The sequence below is a fragment of the Saimiri boliviensis genome, chromosome 12, assembly GCF_048565385.1.
Source record: "Saimiri boliviensis isolate mSaiBol1 chromosome 12, mSaiBol1.pri, whole genome shotgun sequence".
Lineage (NCBI taxonomy): Eukaryota > Metazoa > Chordata > Mammalia > Primates > Cebidae > Saimiri > Saimiri boliviensis.
In genome coordinates this window covers 1,888,469-1,912,566 of record NC_133460.1, presented here as the reverse complement: position 1 = coordinate 1,912,566, position 24,098 = coordinate 1,888,469, and the positions used below count along the sequence as shown (strand labels likewise).

The window sequence follows — 24,098 nt, the reverse complement described above, 5'->3', positions numbered from 1 at the left end:
AATTGATCTCATCTTCTTTAATGTTGGGATTAGTGGATCCTAGCAATTCTCTATTGCTCTCACATGAGTCAAAGACTTTCATTTCATCTAGACACATGGTAAACTTCTCATATCCCCAAGTGGAAGAAGCAAAGCTGCAAGCTACTATCTCCTAACAAAAACCAAAAACGTGTATTTGAACCTGTTAAGCTGTTGATAGTCTAACAGAAAAGTCAATTCTTTTAAAGAGAGCAATTTGTTTTGATTTCTCTTCTTCATACAAATGTGACTCAGTACTTGGGGATCTACTTGTTTTCAGCTCCAAGGCTTTGGATTTTAACAATTCTAAACTCCTATTACTAATTCTGGAGCACAAGAGGCCTCATTTGATTGCTGTTTTGAAACATAGAGGGTATCGTTATCATAGAGGAGGTGTCCCACTGAGGTTACACTCTGCTTTGTGCCAGCCACTTTGCTTTCTTCCTCAGGCCAAGTTCTGCTCAAAGAACACCCATCCAAATTAGAACATCCTCTGACAACTTTCCCACATCATCAGCTCCGTCCTCCTTGTAACTCATCACTCTCTAGCATTGCATTGGGTTTCCTTCTATTTCCCAAACTTTCAAGCTCCTCTCCTCCCCAGGGCCTTTGCACCTGCCATTGCATCTACTTGGAAGCCTTTCCCCAGATCTTCACATGTCTGGCTCCTTCTCATCCTGTATATATCACCTTATACCTTACCTCTGTGAGCTAAAGTAACCCCACGTACCCCAATTTACTCTCTTCTCACACCACTCTTTTTCTGTTCATCACAAGGTTTATTACAACATGGGGTTGCCTGTTTCTTCACTGGTTGAATTGTTTTCTAATCATGTAGTCTTTTGTCTGCCCTGTTCATCCATGTGTCCCCTGTGCCCAGCAATGTGCCTAACATGTAAACTCTGCTTAATGCACATTCATTCATTATTTTTTATTAAAACAATTTTATTTAAAACAATGTCTGTGTTATTTCACTGTAAAGAAATTCAGCAAAAATCACTAAAACATTCATGACCCAAAAAATGGGCTGTCTACTTGCTCTTCCTTGGTGGGCCCTACCTCTTCCTTATCCCCAGGGGAGGGGAGGCTGGGGAACTGCTTATTCAAAAAAAAAAAAAAAAAGCTTCATCCCAGGGAGCCACCATGGAGACACTGGAGAAAGAAAGGACCTTTTAAGAAGGGGTACATTTATTTATTGCATGATATATTCAGGATTTCAACTCCAAAGAGGCTGACATTTGTGCCCTCATTGATAAAATTTTCTCCAAACCAAAACAGGCCTTCATAATACATTTAGCAATTATATATTATATCTTTATGTAAAAAGAAGGGGGAGCTGGCACATCTTATGCGATGGCAAGTGAGAGAAGTGAAGTGAAAGGGAAAGAGCCCCTTATTAAACAATTAGATGTTGTGAGATCCTGATCTCAAGTACTGAGATCTGGGGACTTGCATCTTGTGTGATAATGGCTGAGACTGGAGTTTGAAATGAGGATGTAAAAATATCTCTTCCTAGTCATGAAACAAATATTGGTGTGTCATGCTGTGTCCTTGTAACTGAGGGTACAAATATTAATAAGTCACATTCCCTATACGTAGGTGGCTCAGAAGACAGGGAGAAGACAGGAAAACTATATACTGTAAAAACAGGTGATGAGGGTAGAGAGACAGGGATAGATCCAGGTACTGTGGAAGTAGGAAGAGCTAACCCAGCTTGGGGACGCAGGAGCTACACTTCAAGGATGAGTTCGAATCAGGCCAAAGAAACAGATCAGAAAATACTGAGAAAATAATTAAGCTTCCATCCAAGAGCTGGCCTTTTTCTTCTGTTAGTCTCCCATGAGGTGGTGTTTTTGCTTATATTTGCATTAGGAAACACCAGGATCAGGGCCTTGGAGTAGGCCATGGAGGTTTCTGTGTCCCCACAGTGTTTGTAGATTAAGGAAACCGCATCATGGACAATGTCAGCTTCACTCATAATAAAAGGAGAAATGACAAAGATGCGGTGCCTGCTTGCGTTGATGAGCTGAGAAACTGCCAGAAGTTCCATTTGCACCTGGATTCTATCAGAAAGTAACATGCAAGGTGTGTGTTCACTCTCAAATGGAGAGACATTTTTAATATTTTTGAGAAGCATGGATCTGGAATCTATCAAAGAGATGGGAAGAAGAATGTGCTGGGGAAAGGGAAGGGATAGCAAGAAAAGTGGAAACGAAATGATTATTTTTAAAAAGACTAAAGGAAGTTGGGCACAGTGACTCACATCTGTAATCCCAGTGACTGAGGAGGCCAAGGCATGAGCATCATTTAAGGCCAGGAGTTTGAGACCAGCTTGAGTAACATAGCAAAACCCCTGTCTTTCAAAAAAAATTAATTAAAAAATGAGCCAGATATGATGGTGTAGGCCTGTAGTCTCAGCTACTCAGGAGGCTGAGGTAGGAGGATCATTTGAGCCTAGGAATTCAAGGATGCAGTGAGCTGTGATCACACCACCGCACTCCAGCCTGGGTGACAGAAACCCTGTCATTATATATAAGAATATATAATTTTGTAAATATTTTTAACATATAAAAATATATAATGTTGTATATGTTTATGTATTAAAATACGTTTTATATATTTCAATATGTCAAAATATATAATATCTTATATATTTCTATTTTCATTTATTTATTTATTTATTTTTGAGTCAGAGTCTCGCTGTCACCTAGGCTGGTGTATAGTGGCTCGATCTTGACTTAACTGCAACCTCTGCCTCCCAGATTCAAGTGATTCTCATACTTCAGCCTCTTGAGTAGCCAGGATCACAGGCACCTGCCAGCATATCTGGCTAATTTTTGTATTTTTGGTAAAGACAAGGTTTTGCCATGTTGCTTAGGCTGGTCTTCAACTCCTGACCTCAAGTGACCCACCACCTCGGCCAACCAAAGTGCTGAGATTATAGGCATGAGTCACTGTGTCCAACCATATATATTTTTAATATATAAAAATATAATGTTTTATATGTTTAATGTATAAAAATATATTATTTTATATATTTTTCATGTAAAAAAATATTTTATATATTGTAATGCATAAAATATAATGTTATATATTTTAATGTATAAAAACATGACCATTTATATTTTTTAATATTTAAAATATGATGTTTTACATATTTCAAATATATAAAATATACTTTATATAAATACATATATATGTTTTATATATTTTTAAATATTAAAAATACATTTTAAATATGTTTATTCAAAAATAAATGAATGAATAAATTAAACTAAAGACTGAAGGGGAGGACTGATCCAACCTAAGGGTTAAAAACGCGACTATGGAGTCAGCGGGACCACTGTTTGAGTCCTACCTCTTTCATTTCCTAGCTAGATGGCTTGGAACATGTTTGATAATCTTCTCACAACTCAGTTTTATCATATTTACAATGGGCAAAACTACCCACCTTATATTGCTGTTGTAATTAAGTGAATGCAAATTTGGCACATCTCCAGGAATGTATCTAAGTCTTTTTAAACCTGATTATTGTATCATGCCTACTATAACGGAGTGTGTTTTCTATGGCATTTTGTGATTCAAGTATAGATATTGTCACAATCAATGACTCAGGCTCTCTTTAAGGATTGGGTACATTCAGGTGACAGCAGCCCTGCCACTCACTTGATTTTGACGAACTTCCGACATGGCACGGTGTTCCTCACACACGTCTCGGTCAGCGGGTCGATGTCTTCCACGATGACGAACGGGGCCTCCTCGAGGGTGACGATGCTGAGATGGTTGTCATCCGGCTCGCAGTCGGAGAAGGACTTGTACCTGGGCCACACGGCGTGCCTCAGGCTCAGCGTCTGGTTCTCCCACTTGCCCACCTGCAGCACAAACACAAGGACACAGCCGCGCCGCTGATTTCTGGAGAGGCAAATCCTTTCCTTGCCGGAGCCATCCACCCGTCTCAAGAGCCTTTCTGCCACATACCTCAACATATGAATCTACTTCTGTGCAAAGACAAATGGGTATAAAGAGAAAACAGGATACGGGGTAGTTCTCCATCCCAGCCCCTCTCATCCCCAGAGGAATCAAATATGCGTCTCTGCAGGCAGTGCACAGGCACTGACACCTTGAGAGCTCCCCAGGTGGTTCTAACGTTTTGCCAGAGGTCAGAAACATGGATGGCATGGAAACGTCATAAACTTTCAGGATCAGAGAGGTCTGGGTTTGAATCTCCAACTGTACCCCTTATTAGCTGCACAGCTCTAGGCAAGCCCTTAATCCTATGATCTTCTGTTTTCTCATCTGTATAGTGAACACAATTCCCCCTACTTCATAAGGAGGCCATGGGAATTCAATAAGGCAGTGCAGGAAAAGCAAAAGCACAGTGCTTGGCACATCATAGGGACTCCATATTGTTTTTAAGTATATAGAAGATTAAGTAAAAAGAAGAAAAAAAAGGTGCTAAGATGAAGAAAAAGAGAAAAGGGGAGAAGAAGATGAAGCTGGAGAGTGAAAAGAAGAGGACTGGGGAGTAAGACAACACGAGAGACAGATGGAGCAGATGGGGAAATGAAAAGCATTGTTTTGACCCCAGATACGGTTCTGTTTAAGTTGCAAATGAAGCTGAACTTTTATTAATCCTGCGCAGAGTGGAGACTGTTACTGCTTAGCGTGCATCAAGACCTGTCAAAATAGAATCGATTGTATTCCCTCGGAGCAGCAGTCGGCATCTTAGTGAAATCAAATTGAAGGCTGTATATTTTGAACCTTAATTTTAGTTGACAGCTTATTGGCACTGTTCACATACATGCTGGGAGGAAGCTGCCCCCGCGCTGCTACTCCTTTCTCCTCCTGCTCCCACATGCGATTGCTTGACACCACAGGTCAGCGCTTTATTTGTAATACCAACCTCGAGGAAAACACCTCGTCTGAAAAGCTAAGTGCCAAATCCAGGCCTGTCTGTGTTGACATGACCCACTCGCCTCTCCTCCTGTAACATTAAGTGTCACCAGAAATGAATCTCAGGCCCTTAAAGAGAATTTGAACATGCCGGACACCAGGAGAGGTGACAGGGTGGGAGGAGAGAAGAAAATCAGTGCTCTCTAAGATTACCTCATCAGATGGGCTGGAAAATTTTTGCTGGCTGTAAAGAAACATTTCCTGTGGCTAATTACAAAATTGTCCAGCATTGCTGATCCATTTCTTTTTAAGATAGGAAGGCGAGTAGAGCAATTCAGTCAAACACACACGCACATGTTCATTTATTCATGCTGTGATATGTAACAGGCTGGGGAGAATGTTGAGTCCATCAAATTCTTCATTCATTTGATATAAATTTATTGAAGACCTACTATGTCCCAGTGCCAGCATGGGATTAATGACGGCTAAAACAGAATGACTCTTGCCTTCTTGTAACTGTCAGTCAGCTGTATGAGATAGAACAAACCAAAAATACTAAAACACGCAAATAGGTAAAGAAATATACAAGGTTTTCCTTTTGGAACATGTTATACCAATCCCTTTTCTTTCCATTTGTCTTGGATGACTCAAACACAACCTTCAAGAGAGGTTGGGTAGTTCAGTGGGTAAGAGAATGGCTTTTGAAGTCAGACGGAACTAGGTGTTAATCCTGGCTTCACCCACTATCTGAGCAGCTTTGAGAAAGTCATTCAACCTATCTGAGCTTTACTTTCTCTATTTGTACAGTGAAGAGAGCAACAGGGTATTACCGTAAGGACTTCAGTGAGATTTGAATGAGCTAAAAAGTACCAAAAATATAGAGTGCAGGACCTGGCATGGCATATAACAAACATGGTGGCTGCTATTATTTTACTATTGTTGTTGTTGGCATTTAAGACATAGCTGAACTATCACCTTATCCGTAAAATCATTCCTGCCTTTCTTAGTAACACAGAACTTTGCACCTATCTCCACCATAGCATTTTGATATTATCATTATAATGACATAACTTTTGAGCACTTCCGTATAGTCAGAAAATATGCTAATAACACCACCATAGCATTTTGATGTTATAATTTTAATGACATAACTTTGAGCACTTCTGTATAGTCAGGAAATGTACCAATATCACCACTTAGTTTAATTCCCACAGATTCTTCATGGTAAGCATTATTATTCCAACTTCTCAGTTCAGGGAGCTGAAACACAGAGAGGTTATGTGACTTGCTTAAACTCACAGAGCAAATAAGTGGTGGAACCAGAGTTATACCATGGGGCTTTCTGAACCTGAAGGTGCTTTCTCACTATATACACAGTGCTTCTGTGAATTGAGCTGCAGGAACCACGTTAGAGCTCCAAGACTCTTTCTTCCTTGCAGACATGTTTCTTAAAGTCCCAAAATAATGTAAATTAGGCAAAGACTAGCAGAATCTTTGATGATGTCATTGACCACATAACAACCCCCACACCATGGGAGTCAGGCAAAAGTTTCAGTCCAATGCTGACTCATGGAAAGAAAGTTGCAAAGGTTTATTAGTGCCCAGAGTGCAGAAACTTCCTAAATCTTCTCCACATTCTACTCTCCCTTCCTGACACATCCAAGTAAAGTATACATGGGTCAGCCAAAAAGGATGAAGGTGAGTGGTGGGTGGAAAGAACGTCATCAAGAGCTGAAGCTGCTGTGTCAATGTTGCCCTAGATCCTGAGAGCTCTTTTCTTCTCTGATCTGATAGGCCCTTCGGCACCCCATTGCAAACACCAAAAATCTCAACTACTAAATTATATATACCAGATAAAGGAGAGCAGACATTCTTCACTTTCCCTTCCTACATTCCTATTTACAAGGGACTGTAACAGAGTCCAATGTTTGTAGACAGGTTTAGCAGAGTCATTCCATAAATATGTGTTGAGTGGTTACTAGGTTCCAAGCACTATGCTAGACACTGAGGATACCATAAATGATAAAATGTTTGCTTGCATGAAATTTTTGTGCTAACTGGGAAGGCACATGAGTCAAATAATTATATAAAAACATATGTTCATACAAACTGTGGGGAAGAAATGAAACATGGGTCTAAGAGAGCATATAGGGGAAAAGACATCAGAGACATCTTCCCTGAAGAGGTTACACTTTCAAGCTGAAATTGGAAATTCAGGATAAGTTGGACTGTAGCAGTTGTGGGAAGGAATTGTGGAGGAGCAGAGAAAGAAAGAATGGTGGATACCAGAAGATGCAAAGCCTTGCAGGCTCTATTAAGAAGATGGGATTTACCTTAAGGGTTTGCTATAGACTGAATGTTTGTGTCCCTCCAAAATTCATAGGTTGAAATCCTAGCCCCTAATGTGCTGGTGTTAGGAGAAGGTGCCTTTAGGAGATAATTAGGTCATGAAGGTGGAAGCCTCATGAATGGGATGAGGGCTTTTATAAGAGGCCCCAGAGAGACCCATTGCCTTTTCCACCATGAGTATGCAACAAGATTGCTGTCTATGAACCAGGAAGCAGCTCTCACCAGACACTAAATCTGCTGGCACCTTGATTTGGACTTCCCAGTCTACAGAAGCATGAGAAACAAGTTCCTGTGGTTTATAAGCCACCCAGTCCATGGTATTCTTTTATAGCAACCCAAATGGACTAACAATCAATCTAGTTCAATGGACAGAATGGAAAAAGATTATAGAAGTCACTATAGATTTATGTCCATATATAACCTGCCTGAAGATGGAATCATCTTTGCCTACTCAATCCAATTTTTTTTATTATGGAAATGTTTGAATGTATGTAATAGTAGAATCATATACTGAACCTCCATATTCCCAATATCCAGCTTCAATAATTAGTACTCAGGACCAGTCTTGTTTCATTTATACTCCCACTCACTCCTCTTGTATTAGAGAAAAAATTCTCATATAATGATTCACAAATCCTTAATTTGATTTAAATACATAAATTTCATTTCTTAATATTATACCTCAATAATCTAAAGTAATCTATGTGTTTATGTATATGTTTTACCTATGAGTCTATGACTTCCAGCAGGAATTTTATATGCATAATGATTAGTTTCTATGTTCACAGCATCTAACTCTGGGCATGTCACATGGAGGGATGTAGTGGGTAGTTTCTGGTGGAGTGAATAAACATACAGGCTGTATGTTTTAAATGTGCATGAGTCAGAAAATGTTAGTAGAATGATCAATGTGTCCATATGTGACTCTGATTTGGAATCTTGTACCCTAGGCAAAATATGGAAGCATCAAGGACCTGTATTCTCTCTCTTATTCTTACTGCAACTTCAGCCCCAAAGACTCAGAGCCATTGAGGGTGGCTGTCTGAACGGCCTCTGGTTATTAAATTTCCCCCAGAGAAAGCAAATACCATCATGCTGATGCCATTTAAAAAGGGACTCCAGCCACTCTGATGTATTCAGGGGGAAAGTAAGATCCAATGGGTTAAATCCAGAAGACCTCAGTTTCAGTTGTCATGTTGCCTGTGCTTGCCTCAATTTTCACAGTGGCATGGAGTATGTATGCTCTCAGTGCCTTTCTTTAGAGGTTGTATCCAAAATGGAAGAACCCTGTGCACTCTGAAGATGGTAGCCCACAGTCTCTCTGCTCCCACCTTGGACCTGATGGTGACTCTTCTGCTATTCTCTAAACTGGACCCTTTTCCTGTTCCCAATCACCTCCATAAAAATGAACACCACTCAGCTTAGTCTATAACTTTACATCAGCAGTCCTGACCCATATAAGCTATTGTCAAGAGTGAGTCAATACCAGGGTTATACCACATTTCCTCCAGCAGTGATTTTAGGAATGAGGCTTCAATGCATCAGAGCAAGTGAAATGATATAGTCATTGTCAATCACGTTCCTATTTTTGTAGCATGGAGGGAACATGAAGTTCCAGGACGCCTTGCCAAACTTCTGGTTAGATTTATACACAACCAGGACAGGCGAGCACACTTGCGTGTGTGTGTTGGACACATGCACATGTATACGCACATAGGGATCACACTGACTTTTCAGGAATCAACTTCATTGCACAGAACCCCTCTCTTCTCTCCTTTACATGGCATAGGACAAGAGGGTTCAGAATCATTAATACTACAGGCTTAGAGATTAGACAGATGAACAGGTTCAAATCTTATCATTGCTTTAGCCCTGTGACCTTGCACAAACCACATAATCTTTTTGAACCTCAGTTCACTCAATCACCAAATGACAACAACACTCTACTTCATATGCTGTTATGAGGCTTACTTATAAGATAATGACAACAAACATCTCTGAGTGCACAGTTCCTGGCACACAGAAAGTTCTACATATGTGGTACTATTATCATTAATTCAACATCTGTTAAACTTATCTTCAGGAAAATGAGCTTCTGCAGCAGAAGACTCAATTGGCAAAGTGTCATCTGAATTTCTTCCATGGTACTCCCTTGACTTTTGACCTCACTTATTGGGTTTCATTCTCCTCACTGTAACAGAAATGAGGGGAGTGGGTTTGAATTAGGTAATCTCTAAGGCCTTTTGAATCTAGCACTCTATGTAAAATTCAAGGATAAGCTGCTCTCCCAAATCTCTCCTGATTTGAGATCAGGGTAACAAGTACATAATTAGAGGAGGGGTGAAGATAGCATTCCTTACTTGATGTTTAATTCTGTATGGCAACCATGTTAGGGCAGCCTTGCACCCAGAGAGAAGGGACTTCAGAAAACAGCCAAATGGCAAGCTACCTCTAAAAAAGGAGGTAGGATGGTTCTGAGAACCAACTGGAAGACTGAGGAAAGAAGAACATGGTCAATAAAGCCTTCTTGGATATTAATTCTCCATACTGCAGAAAAAAAAACAGTGGTACTTAAATCTGAGGCTTTTGTCAAAGCTGGCTCTTCCTCACTCTCTGGAGAAGGGCATGAATTCAAATCCTGACTTGTTCATTCCTAGCTGGGACACAGTGGACAATAATGACAAAGTCCACTGTTAACATTGATTAGGGCTTTACTATATGTTTCTAGGAATAATGCTAAGGGATTTTTATATATTATAGGACTCAATCCTCAAGGCAACTCTAGGACATAGATAACTATAATTCTCCTCAATGCGTGTTGAGAAAACTGAGGCTTACAAATACTAGGTTTCTTGCTCAGGTCAGATCATAGGGGTCACAGCAAGAATTTAAACTCAGTCAGTGAAAACCTAGAGCACTGCTTAATCATTACTTCCCTCTTTGAAATTTAGTTTCTTCATATTTTAAAGGTTACAACAAGGTCACCAAGCTGTTATAAGGATTACATGAAATGATAAAAATAAGTCTTTCTGTTTCTACTATTCTGAAAGCTTTAAATACTAATTTCTGTAATTCTAAAAATAGACTAATGAATAACATGCTACTCTATTATCTCCATTTCATAGATGAGGAAACTGAGGCATGGAATTTAAGTAACTGTCCAATTCATATGGTTTGAGAGTAGTAGAACCAGGATTCCAATCCAGGACTCATTTTTAAGTCAGCGAAGAAATACAATTAGAATTTTTCACTGAAGAAAAAAAGAAAAAAAAGAAAAACTTCACAATGCAGAAATGTGACAGACATGATGTCAGCCCTATGGTCAAAGCCAATATTGACAATGATAAATCCTTCTAATAGTATATATCCTTAATATGTGATGTTAATGATGTGGTGGTCTTCCTGTGTGGTCTTATAACCTCGATGTAATTATAAGAAAACTATTAGAAAAATTCCAACGTAGGGGTATTCTAGAAGACCACTATCTGACCAGTACTCCTCCAAATTGTAAGGTCATTAAAAAACAAGAAGGTCTAAGAAAGTGTCCTAGCCAAAAGGAACCTAAGGCAATATTCTGATTACATGTAATACAGGATCCTGGATCAGATATCAGGATGAAACAAAAAAAGAAGATTAGATAAAAACTAAGGAAATCTGAATAAAGCATGGGTTTTAGTTAACAGTAATATATTAATGGACTCATTGTGATAAATATACCATATGAATGTCAGGTGTTAATAATCAGAGAAACTGGGCATAGGGTATGTGAGAAATCATTGGACTACCTTTGCAACTTTTCTGTAAATATAAAACTAGTCTAACCTAAAAAGTTTATTCAAAAACTGTTTTTTAATCAAAAAAGAGTTTTTTAAGAACAGAAAGTATTTTCTCAGACACAGAGTAGCAAAGTTGCCAGAAGATTAAACTTTGGAGGCAGCTATGCTGGCTTCAAATCCCAGCTCTACCACTTGTGAGCTGTGCCACTTGGGCAAATTGCTTAATGTCTATTTGCCTCAGTTTCAGCATCTGAAAAATGGGATAATGTTAATAGTATAATTCACAGGATTGCTGAGAGGACTAAATTAGTTCATGTATATGAAGCCCACAGAGGAATATCCAACACTATGGGCTATGTATTGCTATTTTGTCATTGTTTAAATCAATGGAGAAACAATTTTAGAGTGGAATTTAGATTATCTCATGTTTTAACTTCATAAGACCTTTTCTTGATACTAATTTTACTTTGCTTTAGACACAGTTTTTTCCATGTCAGTAGATTTAGCCATAAATCATGCTTTTCTCCACATTTCCTCCAAGGATTCTGTAATAGCCTTATGCTGTTTTGTCTATCTGTCATTAATTTATGAGATTTTTGGTTATGATATATTAATTTTCCCTCGGAGAGATGCCTGCCACCTATTTCATGAATAGGCACGTTGGCCAATCAGTACACTGATTGGCTCAGGAATATGCATGTGACCTAAGCTAAGCCAATGAGAGTTTTCCATGGGACTTATGCTGGAACTATTAGAATAGGGCAGTCATGAGAGAACAACTTATCAGAAAAATAATATTGAGCTAAGTAAGAAAATGATAGAAGAGAGCAATAAAGTGGGGATGGCATTGCTTGAGGGTTTTTTTTTTTTTTTTTTCCGAGTTGGAGTTTCACTCTCTGGAGTGCAATGGTGAGATCTCGGCTCACTGCAACCTTCGCCTCCTGGGTTCAAGTGATTCTCCTGCCTCAGTCTCCCGAGTAGCTGAGATTACAGACACTGGACACCACACTCAGATAACTATATATATATATATATATATATATATATATATACACACACACACACACACACACGTGCACACACACACACACGCACACACACATATATATATTTTTTAGTAGAGACAGGGTTTCACCATGTTGGCCAGGTTGGTCTCAAATTCCTGACCCCAGGTGATCCACCCATCTTGGCCTCCCAAAGTGCTGGGATTACAGGGGTGAGCCACCACACCCAGCTGGTTTCTGACTTTCTTACACAAAAGGAATTAGGGAAATACTTTTTATCTCTATTATAAAGTTTTTTAGTACTTAAAAACAGTTCTCAATTCAACAAAATAGGTTGTGTGGGAGGAGAAAAAAATCTTTACCTTCAGAATAAACTGAATTTTGGTGATAAGCCTTTGAGTGTTTTCAGAAAATATACTGAAGTTGTGAATACAAAGAAAAATAATTGACCTCTGACGGAGAAAAGTGATTTTGCTAAAAGAAATATAAAAAGGGTAGATTAACTTTGTAATGATTTTTTTCATTCTCATTAATACAATTTAAATACAGTGCTTTTAGGAAGCTAATTGCTCTTCAGCTCCTAGAAAGAGGTTCTTTAAAGGTCAGTGATTACTTATCAAAATGTTCAGCCAATATGTTCTCAGAGCAGAGATAATTTCATCTCCAGAAATTGTATGTCTCAAGTTAATATACACCTCTTAACGTCCAGATAAATTCAGAGGGATGTTGCCGAGGCTGCAAAAGGCTGGAAGAAATTAGGTTAATAGATGTGCATGGCTCTTTCAAAGAGATCTGAGTGTATGATCTTATTTGATCTATTTATGAAATAGATCAAATAGATCTTATTTGATCTATTTATGAAATGCTTACAAGAGACAATTAAAAATAACCTCATCACAGGTCTCCTGGTCTCAGAAGCCACCCCCTAAAAACAAATCTCTAAACACCAAAATTATAGATCTACTCCATGCTCAAGTCCCTCTACATCTCATGCTGCCCACAAAACCAAATCCAGACTGCCTGTATAGTAAAAGTTCCTCTGTAATAGAGGCCCAATCAACCTCACTGTTCTCTTTTTCTCACTTTCTCTCTCTCTCATTCTCTCTTGCATCATCACACTAAAACACACACATACTTATACCTACACATACTCACAATTGAACATGAAAGAATTCATAATAAAGATAAAAAGTCCCTAACTTCATCTTGCATATAGGGAGTTTACTAGAATTAAAATAGTGTTAAAAATGGTGCTTGATACATAATGTGCCTGGTGAATGTCAATTTTTACTGTTATCATAAGAACTCAAGCAATGCCACCAACACACTTAAACATATGTATATACATATTCCTATGCATCTGTACACAAACCTCTACATAAAACACACTTATATACAGGTACACTTATGCCTACCCACATCCACATTATACACATATACACTCACGCCCACATGCACAACTACAAATATACACATACCTAGCACAAACATATACACTCACACCACTACACTCTCTCTCCCTCTCTCTCTCATACACACACACACACACACACACACAGAAGACATAAAGCTACAATCATGCATACATTTTTTCATAAAACACACCCTGAACAACACCCACTTTCCTGCCTATGCCTACACTATTTCTTGTGCCTGAAATTCTTCTCCTTATGATCTCCCTCTACTGAAATCCTACCCACTCTTTTCAGGCCTAGCTCAAATGCCAATACTCCCATGGAACCTAATTCTCCATCTGGAATTCATCTTTGCATTTTCTTTGGCTTTAGAACAGACTTTCCCCTCACTTGTTTATTCACGAGCTCACATGCGTTCAGTACTTTCCATTGTGCTGGGCATTGCAGGAAGCCCTGGGGCTGCAATGATGAACAGCCCTCAGAGAGGACGTCCTATCCCCAGAGTTTCTAGTCTAGGTGGAAAGAAGTCAAAGCTCAACAGCAAAGAAGTGAGACAAACGCTATGCCTGGAGCAAGCACAGGATGTTGTTGAAGAGCACAGCTTCCTAATCTGGAAGGGAATTAAAAAATGCTTCTAACAGGAAGTGGCTTCCAAATATGAAACAGGCCAGGTGCAATGGCTCATGCCTGCAATCCTAGCAGTTTGGGAGGCCAAGGTGGGCGGATCACTTGAGGTCAGGAGTTCCAGACCAGCCTAGCCAACATGGTGAAACCCCGTCTGTACTAAAAATACATAAATTAGTCAGGCCTGGCGGTGTGGGTCTGTAACCCCAGCTACTCAGGAGGCTGAGACATGAGAATCACTTGAACCCAGAAAGCAGAGGTTGCAGTAAGCCGAGATTGCACCACTGCACTCCAGCCTGGGCGACACGGCAAGACTCTGTTTCCAACAAAAAAGGAAAAGAAAAAAGAAAGGACCAGAGGAGTTAGTGGGTCACCTGCTATGGGGTTTTACTTTTATCCTATGGGCAAGTGACATATGTAAGGGATGGGGATGAAGACTTAACTGAAGACTTACTGAAATCACTACCCCAATTAGAAGTAGATCAAACACTTCTTAATGCAGTGCAGAGAAAAAAATTGTAACTAGAAGATTCGGAAGGCAGAATGAAGAGCTGGGAGGTGGCTGCAGGAATTTAGATGACAGAAGTCCATGGTGGTCAGGCTGGCATGAACTCAAAGTGTAGAATCAACAGAACTGAAACGGGCTGTGTAGGGGTGAGGAATGAGGGCCCAGTTTGCCTTAAATGATGGTCCTGTAGAGTGTCATGGCTGGCCAGTCTTCCTCAACCACATGATCCTTGTTTGATACAGTATAGTGTTCACCCTCAATGTAGTTCAAGAAATATCCGATGAACTGAATTCAATTCTGACTGTGGCATATCATCAATTTTTACTTAGAATTCAGAGTTAAAAGAGGGAAGTTCCCTGTTTACTCATCTCCTTTCCTTGGAGACAAGACAATAGGAATTGCAAAATTAAAAATCAGAGAGGAAATTTATTAAAACTAACAACAGAAGCAGAGTTCAGGCTGCCTGTGCTCTAGTCTGACTGGGCCTGGTTAGCTCACTGGGTGGTTTCAAAACCATGGGGAAACAGGTTTTAAAACAAACACGCCGAGCTTGCAAACCTTTGGAGTACATTTCACTTCAGAAAATAAGCAGTGATTTACTCCCAAGCAGGAGAAAACATGAGCAATTAACTCTTCAGGAAGATGATGTTAAGGAGGAAAAACAAAGCAAACAGGAGACCAATTTCTATCCACCTGAAAGATAAAGTCTGCCAAAGGACAGGAGATAAATGGCCGTAAAGGAAATTTAAAATTATTTAGATCCATATTTAGCATAAGCAGCAACATTGATTAGCACCACTTCCATGCCTCTGCATGCTGGTCTGACATACAAACAAACTGATCGCAGGTTAGCACATAAGTAATTTTGTGTTTTGGGTTGCTACTTAAAACCAAAAGCAGATCTGAATGTAATTGATTTGGAAACAATAAAGATATCTGAGCCACTACTGTGACTTAATATTAGGTTGAAATATGCTGTATCTGGAGTACTTTGCAGTTGAGTTCAGTGATTTTTTTTAAACTAGTACCTGATCTAAACAGTGTTCAAGAAAACTAGTCTGCTGAAATCAAACATCACTTTGGAAATCAATTTTCCCTTGCGTGGTACGCACAAACAAGTTTCTAAGAGGAAATTGCTAAAAAGCAGGTGTGGGTCAAACCTGCTCTGTCTTCACTGCCATGACCTTGGATGGCTGCCGGCAGAGTAAAACTAAGAACTGCTTTTCATATACTGAGATAAAGTGCCTGCTTCCTCTGAATGCACTGTTTTAAATGCAATGATTGGAGTTGGCGGGATTGTGAAACTTTGGCATGGGTACGAACCTTCCCTGGAAACTGAATAAGAATGCAGACTCCCAGATCTCTGGAGTATTGGAATGAGTAGATACGGGATAAGGGGTAGGATCCTGACTTTTCAACCCATGTCCTAGGTTATTCTGCTCTGAATAGTCTAAGGACCTCATTTTAAGAAATACCAGGAGGATCATACCTATGACTAACAGACAGGATTAAATACAGCATAAGAACAAGATGGAAATCTTTCTTATTGGGTTACTTATGTAACTAGTGGCAATTGCCAGCAGATCTAAATGAGTTTAATCAGCTATTAGAGTCTTAATTAAATTCCTCTCAGTTGAAATTTCAGAATTGCCTAATTGTCACAGCTCACATTGGAGCAGTAGGGTTTTTTTTTTCCTCCTATAATAACTGCTCTCAAGATAATCTAATATCTTTATAGATAACAGCGTCAACTGTCTTAGAACCCAGTACTGATCTGGTAATTCATAGAAACCTGTTTTGATTGCTATTTCCATGAACACCCTGCATTTCTGCTTCCATTCTCCTCTTGAGGCTCGGCCAACAGGAGAAGAGCTCAATACTTGCTCAACATCAAATTTAAAAGTGGAAAACCTTTGGAACAAAGAGACATCATTTTCTTACGGAGTTCACGTATAATCTACAGTCCTCACAGAGTTCCTTTATTGCCAGATCCCTGGGGATAGACAGGAATCCTATTCCTTTGGTTTACTTCTAATTCTTTGTGTGCTCTTAAAAGTGATGGGTTCTTATAATTAGCTAAAAAGTTAATAGTGTTTTCTTTTTCTCTTTTGGTTCTACCTTGGAGTAATATAATGCCAGAGACTTGAAAAATCAGCAAAAATAAAAAAGGAGCTCATTCATAATCTTGAATTAATTTTTTGAACTTGCTCTTGGGAGTGCTTCATTTTGCAACTTCCATATCAATCTGTCTTCCATGGGCTGGAATAATAATTATTAAATAATTAACGAGTATAATTGCTGGCATTTATTGAAGTACTGTGATCACCCCAATGGGCATTTTTTCATTCTACCCACACAATCTTCTAATAAAAGTGCCACTACTAGTTTCATTTTATGAATTGGGAAACAGAGAATGTAAGTGACTTGCTCAAGATCAAACAGCAAGTGAGAGGACCTGGAATCTGAGCTTGGCCTTCAGGACTCAGAGCTATTACCACTGCCTGATATTTCCAAGGCTGCCATCCTATTTGCTTTGGGAAATATTATGGCAAACATGAACAGTTTGCTTTCTTGAGGGAAGATTTCAGGGATCAGGTGGTAAAAGAGTATTAATAATTAGCACCATGCAACAGAGTGATGTCCTGGGAGTTGGAGAAGCTGGATTCTGGCCTCAATATGCACAGCCTTCCACTTTGACAAGGGGCAACATTTTCTTTCCCTGTGAAGCACAGGAGGTGGAGAGAGAGCAGCCAGAGGGGGTCTTGCAGTTTGCTTTTATGCATGACCGTTTTACTTCCTCCATTTACCTGTGAATTGACTCTACTGAGGACCTTGAATTCCACCACAGAAAATGCCTCTAACAGCAGAGCCACAGTGAGCCCTACTTTGCAGGCTTCATGTTGAATTCCACTGCTACTAACAGGGACATCCAAAAGGCGATTAGAATAATAGATCAGGGAGAGAAAACCAACTGTTCAAATGTGAACCATGTGACAAGTAGGTAATTTGGGGGTTGCAACCAAGAGGAATGTCATTAAGGTTCTAACAGCTAATTACACTTCTTTGCCTTTGTGGTACTCTCCATCCATTGCATAAGGGCCCTTAGAAGGGAGGATTTCATCTTCCTTTTGTATCATATTGTATTTCAGATGTTGTTGGCTAAGACAACACAATTGTGTTATGATATCTGCATCTGTTATCATCAAAACCCAAACATAAACTTGGTTGAACTTCTTAAGGGGCTGCTGTCTTAGAGAAGAAAACCAGAATGCACATAGGTGTGCAAAAACAGTTTACGAGAGGACATGAAGGCAAATGGGACCAACACAGAAACAGGAATTGGGGCTGGGGGAGGTAAAACACATAATATTGGATGAGAACTTGACCTAAGGTCAGTCCTTTATTATAATAACAGTGATAACTATTATTATTTAACACCTGCACAAAGACAATTTAGAAATACAGTAAAGGTTTTTGTTTGACCTTCTAATGTACTTTTTCTGGGTAAACTTCAAATATCAGCATAGCATCAAATTGTAAAATAAATGAAATGCCATTTGCAATCTGGCCAAGTAAATAGCTCTTTTGGGGAGCTGACTGATATTAAGCAGTTCTTGTTCTCTCAGCAAACTTGCCAATAAGAGTTAGAAAGTGGCCAAGAGAGGTAGACTTTGATCCTTGGCTGACAGTTGAGAGAGCCTTTTATTTATTGGGATCATAAATTCATTCATTCTTTCCAGCCTGAAAATTGTAAGACTGAACATGACTACAAATATGACTTCTCCTCTTACTCTATGGAAAGATTTTTTTCTTTAAATAAAAACCTTGAAAAGTGGCAAAATTTGGAGCTGAGTGTGTAACAGTTTATAAAAGGAGATAAGTTCCAGGTAATTAAACTGCAGGCTAAAGAAACAGGAGGCTTCAATGCATCAAACCTGACATGAAGGATCTAACAAGTCAAAAGCTGATGGATTTCCTCACTCAGCATTATGTAAAAAACCAATTCCATTTGGATTCACCCCTGAACATTCAAAGTTAACCTCATTGACTGTGCCTGCCGAGTTTTGCAATAAGGTTATAGAACCTAGAGGTATCAGTCAGTGGAACAGCATTTCATCCCCCTCGCCTGCGAGAAGTTACTGGCTTGTGAGAGTTGAAATGTCTGGGACTTGGTGGCAGGTCTCTGATGGGTCTGATGGGCATTTGTTCTTCTGTATATGGGGCAAAATAATAAATTTAAGTTTTTGAGATGGACATTTTCCTTCTTCCAAATGAAAGGGATTGGTGCCTGAGGCCCTGCTAGTTATATGAGGATGCTAACCAAAGCCCTTGTGCATGGGTGAAATCCATTGCTATGATGAAATGCACACTGATGAGAATTTAAATTTTCCTTAGATAAAATGGCATTTTGACAATCATTTTTCTTTGCTCATCTCTGGCCCAGAACTACTTTCCTCCAGGCTTGTCTGAGCTCTAAAGTATTCCAACAAGAAGATGGTTTGAAATACTAAAGCCAACAGAAGATTTAATGGTGAGAAAATGGTAATAAGCTTAACGACAGCTTTGCCCAGTTAAAAACATGATTATTAGAAGGCAGTAGGGGAAGAGGAAGGTTCCCTTGAGATGGGCCAGATAAGACTTGCTATTTTTGAAAACTAAGTCTAAGTGACCCACTACTGTCAATCCATTTTGGCTCAAACCAATTATTCCCATCTCAGACAGTAATCAATAATTTGAGAGCCCTGTGGAGCTACTGGGAGAAATGAGAATTGTGGTGACCAATCAGGCAGCCTCTCAGCATTGCTTTTCCCACTGAATTATTAATATACTGGCAAACACATCAATTTAAAAGAACCATGTGCTTGGAGTCTGAAGACCCAAGTTCAAATTCAACTATAATACTTAGGAGCTTTGTCACATCAAAACCTTTCAAACTCACACAAATTGTAGCCAAAAGCAGAATCTCAAGATTCCTGATTACTCCAAGTGTTACAACCAATAAACAGAACTATTCTGTAGGCTTTCAGTTTCTTAGTGTTGGATCACATGGATTTATTTGGTTCATTCATTCACGGAGTGCCTAGTATGTGCCATAAACTATTCTCACACTGGTGATACAGCAGTGAATAGACTCTAAACCTAGGGTCGGCATCCCACAGCCCAAGGGCAAGCTATTTCTGCATAACTCACGAGCTAAGAATGGGTTTTCCATTTTTAAATGGTTGAAAAAAATGGAAAGAATAATATTTAGTGACAATTATAAAATTATATAAGATTTGAATGTGAGTGTCCATAAATAAAGTTTGATTGGAACGCAGCCATGCTTATTTCCTTAAATAGCCTCAACGCTTGCTTTTGCACCAAAAAAGCAGAGTTGAGTGCTTGCCATAGAGAGAGTATGGCCCACAAAGCCTAAAACATTTACTAGCTAGCCTTTTACATGGAGAGTTAGGGGTTTTGCCAACCCCCGCTCTAAGTCCTTATCTGTAAAGGATCCACTCACCAGTGAGAAAGATAAAATACAATGTCCCCTGAATTAATTGTACAATAAAACAGAAAATGCTAAGAGCCAAAGGGTGAAAGGTGAAAGAAATGCAGAGGGCATCCGAAGTGAGAGGCAGATCTGATGAGAGAAGGAAGAAATCATGAAGGAGTACAATGGAGGGGAGTTACACAGTTTGCAAAGGAACTGAAAAGTCGGAATGGAGAGAAGGGATACGTAGGATCAGAGAACAGCATGGAAAAAAGCTTAGAAGCTGAGTTGAAGGGACATGTTTGTGAACTAGAAAGTTGTCCAAACAGAAAGAAATATGAATATACAAAGGGGAAGAGAGGGAAAGAGGAATAAAGAGATACCTTGGGAAAAGATTCAAGAGGTCTGTGGATACTGGGATATAATCCCTTTGGGCACATTGGAATTTGGATGCATTTAAGTTCAAATTGGCAATTGACCTTGGGATACCTTAATGACTGACTCAGCACCTGGGAAGAATATTAGTGATTTAATCCACATATGGTGAGGACTTATCGTTCCTCACATATTTTGAAATTGTCCTATTTGCAAGTCATTGATGTCATGTCCTTTATAAACAGATTAATACTTGTCAGACCATTTGGATAAAATTGAAGGCCAGTAGTTTTGACCATCTCTCCAGTGACCACCTCCAAGCCACTGTAGCCACCCATGCCCATGGGGGAAATTTACTTAGACCTCCTTGACTCAAATGACTCTAAATTCAGAAAATCCACAGCTCTCACTCAGCTATTCTTACGTCTCCCCTCCAATGTCATCCCTGGGCTCCATCTTCTCTCAATTACTCTATTCATTCATCCCTTCATTTCTTCCCCATTCCAACTTAGACCTCTCTATCCGTAACATCAACAGCTTTCTTGCCATACCCACAACTACTTTCCTGCTCCCATTTTGTCTTCCTATCACATCCACCTAGCAACACCATCCCCAACTCTGAGTCAGTCCTTACTTCCACACCTGTAAAGCAGCAAGTGCAGGTGGAGAATATCACATAACCACATAGATTAATGTCATTTCAAATTTAAGGACTCCCTCTCTGGGTAAAAAATCTTTCTCTTTTTCCTAATTGCATCTCTCCCATTCCCTAGAAACTATTTCAAACCTTCACACCTGCCCACAAGACTGCAAAGCTGCCAGCTCCAGCCCCACTCCCAGCTGATGAATCTGCCTCTTATTTAAGACTCTATGGACAACGCACATCACCCACAAACTCACCTGCCTCTGCACACATGTCTTCCTTCTCCCCTCTTTCAGTAATAAAGGAAGCATCTCTCCTCTAGGCTGACACACATCCCAGCCCCTGAGTTATAGACATATTCTCTTCTGTATACTCCTCGCCTCTAAAACTGACCTAAGATCTCCAGTGGTTTTCACTAAATCCAATAGGTGTATTGCACATCAGCCCCTCCTCTGCATTTAACAATGGAACTACTCCCACCTTTCTTGAGTCTCTGCCCTTGATTGTCACGACACTACCATTACCCAACTGTTTCCCACCTCCTTGGCTGATTCATCTCTGCCAAAATGCAAGCTTCTCTTTCTCTGAACACACCTGACCTGTCTTTCCTCTCCCTCTTGCCCACAGATGTCCAGGCTCAGGCCTCTTCTGCTCCACAGTCTCCAGTTATCACGTCTCTGTTGACAGCCCCTGATCTGCTGCCTTTCCCCCATTCTTTACTGCCTCCGAGAAACCTCAAACTCAGTAGACTTGGAGAAGAACTCAGCCTCTTATCTTCCATCCTAAAAAATACAGTACTCTCCCATTTGCCAAATAGGAGTCCTTGAAATCTCAACCATGGAAATATTCCCTAATTCATTTCTCTTCTGCCACCCCCATATATATATCAAATCAATCACCAAGCCTTGATAGTTCTAGTATTCCAATATTTTTTCTTTCCTAACTCACAACCACCACTCTCATCAAGGCTTTCACCTCTCATTGGTTTATGCTACAGCTTCTTAGCAGGCCTTCCTGCTTCTGGTAGATTTGCTCTTCAGCCATTCTCCAAGCAGTAGCCCATACCATCACTTTATTATTTATTTATTTATTTATTTTTTGAGACAGGGTCTCATTCTGTCTCTCAGGGTGAATGTAGTGGCACTATCTCAGTTCACTGCAACCTCCACCTGCCAGGTTAATGTGATTCTTAAGCCTCAGCCTCCCAAGTAGCTGGGATTACAGGTGCGCACCTCCACACCCGGCTAATTTTTGTATTTTTAGTAGAGATGGGGTTTTGCCATATCAGCCATACTGGTCTCAAACTCCTGACCTCAGGTGATCTGCCAGTCTCAGCCTCCCAAAGTGCTAGGATTACAGGTGGGAGCCACCGTGCCTAGCCCAAACCATCACTTTAAATACCTCTGTGTATCTGGCCCTTTAATTCCCCAGCTTACGGCCTTTTAAAGGTTTCCTACTGCAGCTGGAATCAAGTGAAAATGCCTGACCATTGTCTAAGTGACCCGGCCTCCTCCCCAGGCCTTCCTATCCCTCTGCAATCATGACAGCCTCATTTTGACAACCAACTTCTTGTTCCAACCCTGTCCTACATCAACTCATGAATCACAAAACTAATCACAGGCTTCTGAGTACATCAAGCTTCTCTCTCAGTGCCAGGTTTCAACACGCTACTCACCCTGTCCAGAAAACCCCTTCCCACTCTCTGCTTGGCATTCTCCTATGTGTCCTTCAGAACCCAACACAGAGGGCAGCTATTATGGGAAGCAGCCTCCAACTCCATAAAACTGGGCAGGTGACCTCTCCTTTCCCTACCTCACCAGGTATTGTGAGACCCGTACAATCATCTGTCTGCTCTAGCAGATTCATTGAAAGTAGAAGCGAGTTCTGTTTGCCTCTGTGTCCCTTGCACCCAGCCCAGGGCTGCGTACATAATAAATGCACAAATACCTATCAAGTGAACAAGTTAGCTGGGAGCACTGGTTCACAGCTGTAATCCCAGCACTTTGAAGGTGAGGCAGGGGGATCACTTGAGGCCACGAATTTAAGACCAGCCTGGGTAACACGGCAAAACTTCATCTCTACTAAAAGTAAAAAAAAAAGTAGCTAGGTGTGGTGGTGCATGCCTGTAATCTCAGCTACTCAGGAGGCTGAGGCATGAGAATCGCTTGGACTCGGGGGGCAGAGATTGCAATGAGCCCAGATCACACCACTGCACTCCAGCCTGGGCAACAGAGCAAGACTCTGTCTTTAAATAAATAAATAAATAAATAAATAAATAAATAAATCAGACACATTAACACACAGAGGTACCAATATGACCACCATAACTATTATCTTCCTACAATCAATTATCAACTTTAATTATCTCTTCTGGTAATAGGCCCTGAAAATAATGTGGATTTTGAAGTCAGCTTCATCTGAGCCTGAATTCCCAGCTCTTCTGCTTATCTGCTCTGTGAACCTCATTAACTTTACTTCTTGGACAACAGTTTCTTCATCTGTAATGTGGGTGTAATAGGAGTAATCACACCGTATGATTCTTGTGGAATTAAATTAAATAGTAACTGCAAAGCACTTACTGAACTGTCTACCACATAGTCCCTGCTCAACCAGAATTAGGTGTTTTATTATATGCAGGAATCTTAGAAGGATGACATTAACTCATGCGTGTGAACCAGTAGTCAGATGTCTGACCTACAGAAGGTACTTGGTCCAGGTTCCTTCTCACCTACAATGTGCATGTGCTCGTAAGTTGAATGGAGGACATTGGCACAACTCCAGAACAGGCAAGAGCAAGGCACTGCTTTCACCAAAATTCCGGGCCCAGGGCTTGTATGCCAAAATGACACTAAGTAAATGTATTTACATTTTTTTCTTCCCTCTTAGAGGGGACAGATTCGCTTTTCACTTACTCCTATTTTGGATAGAAATAATATCATCTGTTAATATAATTCTGTGCACAGAGAAGAAGGCCCTGCCAAAAGCCACTTGGTGTTATTTTCACTCTATCAATAAATCCA

The 24,098-nt window shown here is 40.0% G+C and overlaps 1 protein-coding gene across 6 annotated transcripts in view; it reads right to left on the bottom strand.

Annotated features, from left to right (window-relative positions):
• Window positions 1-24,098, bottom strand: part of GRIN2A (glutamate ionotropic receptor NMDA type subunit 2A) — a 425,841-nt gene that overhangs the window by 86,086 nt on the left and 315,657 nt on the right. For all 6 annotated transcript variants that reach the window (XM_039478380.2, XM_074381625.1, XM_003938743.4 and 3 more), the window contains one exon: window positions 3,685-3,890. In XM_039478380.2, the coding sequence (XP_039334314.1) occupies window positions 3,685-3,890 (206 nt within the window). The remainder of the gene's footprint in view (window positions 1-3,684; window positions 3,891-24,098) is intronic.